Consider the following 3,774-nt stretch of genomic DNA (forward strand, 5'->3'; position numbering starts at 1 on the left):
TTTTAATGAACCTCCATTCTGGTTTCCACAGTGGCTGCCCCAGTCTGCATTGCCACCGATAATGCACCAGGGCTCCCTTTTCTCCACATCCTCCCCAACACGTGGGTGGTTGATTTATTGATGGTAGCCATTCTGACAGGTGTGAAGTGATATCTCATTGTGGCTTTAATTTTCATCTTTCTGGTGATTAGTTATGTTGAGCATCTTTTCATATGTCCTCTTTGGAGAGGTGTCTATTCAAGTCCTTTACTATTTTTTAATTGGATTCATTGGGAAGTGTGTGTGTGTGTGTGTGTGTGTGTGTGTGTGTTGATATGTATGAGTTCTTTATAAATTTTGGGTGTTAACCTCTTATCAGATGTATCATTGGTGAATATGTTCTCCCATTCAGTGGTGCTCTTTTCCTTTTGCTGATGGTTTCCTTTGCGGTGTAAAGACTTTTGAGTTTGACATAGTCTCATTTGTTTATTTTTTCTTTTGTTCCCCTTGCCCAAGAAGATATATTACCAAAAATATTACTAAGAGACATCTTGAGGATTTTACTGCCTATGTTTTTCTTCTGGGAGTTTTATGGTTTTGAGACTTACATTTAAGTCTTTAATACATTTTTAGTTTATTCTTTGTGTGGTGGTATGGTTTCTTTTGCGGGCGTAGGGGCATGTTTCTGTCCAATTTTCCTAGCACCATTTATTGAATAGATTGTCTTTACCTCATTGTACATTCTTGCCTCCTTTGTCAAATATTAATTTACCGTAAAGTCATGGTTTTATTTTTGGAGTCGCTATATTCCATTGATCTATATGTGTCTTTTTATACCAGTACAATGTTTTTTTAAAATTTATATTTTTATTGATTTGAGAGAGAGAAAAGAAGAGAGAGGGAGAGAGAGATAGAAACATTGATGAAAGAGAAACATCAACATCAATTGGCTTCCTCCTACATGTGCCCTGCTGGGGACTGAGCCCGTAACCCAGGCATGTGCCCTGACACAGAATCAACCAGTGACCTCTTGGTGCATTGGTCAACTCTCAACCAATGAGCCACACTGGCTGGACAGTACAATGTTGTGTTGATTTCTATGGCCTTACAGTATAGTTTGTTATCAGGTAGCGTGATGCTTCAACTTTGTTCTTTTTTGTCGTGATTGCTATGATATTTAGAAACTTTTAAGGTTTTATATCAGAAATGTTATTTTCACCATTAATTTCAGGGAAAGAAGTTGTCAAATAAGAAAACAAAACAAATGACATGTGGTGAATGAACCTAAGTTCTGTGAGTCATGAGGGAGACACATTGATGCTAAGGCTTTTGGAGTGACCCAGGGGAAGAGAATTTCAGACACGAGAACTAACAGGAGCAAAGGCCCCGTGGACGGGAGAAACTGATCATATAGAACAGACATGGGCACTGAACTTGGGTGAGGGAAGGAGGGGCAGTCAGAGACAGTTCCCTCAGGATGAAGACCCGCTCGGGTCAGAATAGTGAGCAACTCTGAGAATTTGCTGGGTCCTGTGTCTGTTCTCAGCCCTTCATAGGCATCCAGCCTTTTAATCATCTCAACTACCCCATGAGTTTAGGAATTGTAGGGTCCCTGCTTTCCAACTGCGGAAATGAGGCACTTAGAGGCTATAGTAACTGGCCCCAATTCACCTGGACCACGCTGGCAGCATCTGACAAAGTTGGGATTTGAATCCAGGACTGGGTGTTTGGGCCCAGAGTGAAGCCCTCAGTACTGTGCTGTCCTGCTCAGGGCCTGATACCAGCACAGAAGCAGGCCTGGTCCCGCACAGTGACTCGGTCCTCTGGCCCAGGAGTCTGCCTCTTCCTCTCTGTTTCTCATAACTCGCTCACACTTGGTATCCCTCTCCCTCTTTAATCACAGACATCAGGCATCAAAAGAATGACAGGAAAAAAAGAATAACAATAAGTGTTGGGAGCTGGGAATGAGGAGCAGAGAACAATAAACTTTGCCCATCACAGTGAGGCAGAGGCTCTCTCCCTCCTCTCCTCTCCAGCTCCTCAGGGCAGCTCAGACCCTTCCCACCTCCCATAGGAGCTGCAGGTGCAGGAACCACAAGGTGGCTCTGGGGCTGGGTCATCTCCCCCCACATGGAGGAATATCCACCTCCCCAGCCTCACTCCTTGTTCCCTTGATGAGAGAAGAACCCTGACCCAGAGGAGAGAGAAAATACTTAGGCTGACTGAGGAGACACTGATTGCTGTGGGCAGGGGGTGGCTTTAGGAGCAGAGAGAAGTTCCTGTGTAATCATTTCTCAGCAAGTTGCCATAGGAAATTCAGAAAGAACACATCTAACCTCAACGGAATCTAGAACATGTTTTTATCACTTGAAAACTATGCCACCCACCCATTTACTCTCATATCCTAGGGTGTGTGCTTTTAGCCAGATATTCCAAGGTTCCAGTAAGATGGCTGGGTTGTCCCTCATAAGCTGCAGAAAATGAAAGAGATGGAGATGGAGTCGTTTAGGAGAGATTCAAACATGGAAGGGATGAGAGGTGCAGGACTGGGATCCATATTCAGGAGGGCCCCAGCCTCCAGAGTCCATCCCTGTCTTAGCCCCCTTGTCCTGTTGTCATCTTGAGTGAGGCAGGTCCTTACTTGGGACAGACTCTGGAGATGGGAGAGGTAGGGCACCGTGACTTCATGCCTAGAACCTTCAGTCTCACAACAAATCTCTTCTGGGGTCCAAAGGACTCAGGACAGCAGAGCTCAAAGCAGGGCCAGAACGTGCAGCCGGGGCCACAGAGGTTGGTCCGGTTGAAGGACAGGATGGTGTCACGATCACAGCATTTCTCCATGGGGTTGTACATCTGGTTCCCGCATCTGGGTGCTTGCTGGCACAGCCACAGGCCGGAGTTCATGTGGGCCCCTGGAGACAAATTGCTGGTGACTTCAAGGAGAACAGGGCACTATCCCCATCCTCTGAATCAGGATCCTCTTTAAACCACTTCCCAAGGGCAGTCTCATCCCTCTTCATTCTTTCCACCCTGCACTCACCTGACTTTAAGCACAGGAGGAGGAGGAGGAGGGAGGCTAATATGCAGATGAAACCTGGAGAAGAAGGAAGGAGGGTTAAGGCTGAGGCTTGGGTTGTGGACCTCAGGGAGGGCAGGCCCAGGCCAGTGTGAAGAAGGCACAGTTCCAGATTTGTTTTAAAGATTTGAGTTTGGGATCATCTCTGCATAGGGTCTAGTTTCCGACACAGATAAGAGTCCAGGAATCTGGGCCTGAACAGACTGGATCCGTTGAGGGGAGAGAATGGGGGGGGGGGGGGGGAGCGGAACTCTTTGAATCGTATGTTACAATTGTAAGAATGCAGTGAAGTTTCCCAGTTGGGGAAAGGCAGAGCAGGTGTTAAAGGTATCAGTACAGTGATTTGAAAGTATGAAGGAAGCTGAGGTTATATGGGGAGAGAATTGGGATGCATGGTTGCTTTTGGGGATATGTTTTGGCCTGACTAGGTCTTGGATTTGGAGCTCTCCTGTATTTCAGCTTCTGGGCACCATGACTGCAGATGAAGATTGAGAGATGAAGTTCAAAAGGATGGACATGAATGTTTTCATAGATGCAATAACATGACTATAATATAGGTTAAAGCATAAGTTACCTAAAATGATACAGAAAAAGCATTTGACAAAATCTACATTTTCAGAGAAACCAAGATGGCGGCATAGATAAACACCAGAGATTGCTGCCTCACACAACCACTTCAAAAATACAGCTAAAAGACGGAACGGACGTCATCCAGAACC

The 3,774-nt window shown here is 45.6% G+C and overlaps 1 protein-coding gene across 1 annotated transcript; it reads right to left on the bottom strand.

Annotated features, from left to right (window-relative positions):
• Positions 1–2,024: 2,024 nt before the first annotated feature.
• Positions 2,025–3,055, bottom strand: LOC102773534 (insulin growth factor-like family member 3). The gene is made up of 3 exons (XM_006764424.2): positions 3,020–3,055; positions 2,621–2,891; positions 2,025–2,450 (listed from the first exon to the last, which is right to left on the bottom strand). Exons 2-3 carry the CDS (start codon positions 2,881–2,883, stop codon positions 2,444–2,446), a joined length of 270 nt encoding a protein of 89 aa, XP_006764487.2. The 5' UTR covers positions 2,884–2,891; positions 3,020–3,055; the 3' UTR covers positions 2,025–2,443.
• Positions 3,056–3,774: the final 719 nt, after the last annotated feature.

This window comes from Myotis davidii, unplaced genomic scaffold (assembly GCF_000327345.1).
Source record: "Myotis davidii unplaced genomic scaffold, ASM32734v1 scaffold741, whole genome shotgun sequence".
Classification (NCBI taxonomy): Eukaryota; Metazoa; Chordata; class Mammalia; order Chiroptera; family Vespertilionidae; genus Myotis; species Myotis davidii.

Coding starts and splice junctions, on each gene's coding strand:
- LOC102773534 (XM_006764424.2), bottom strand. CDS start 2,883: ATGAACTCCGGCCTGTGGCTGTGCCAGCAAGCACCCAGATGCGGGAAC.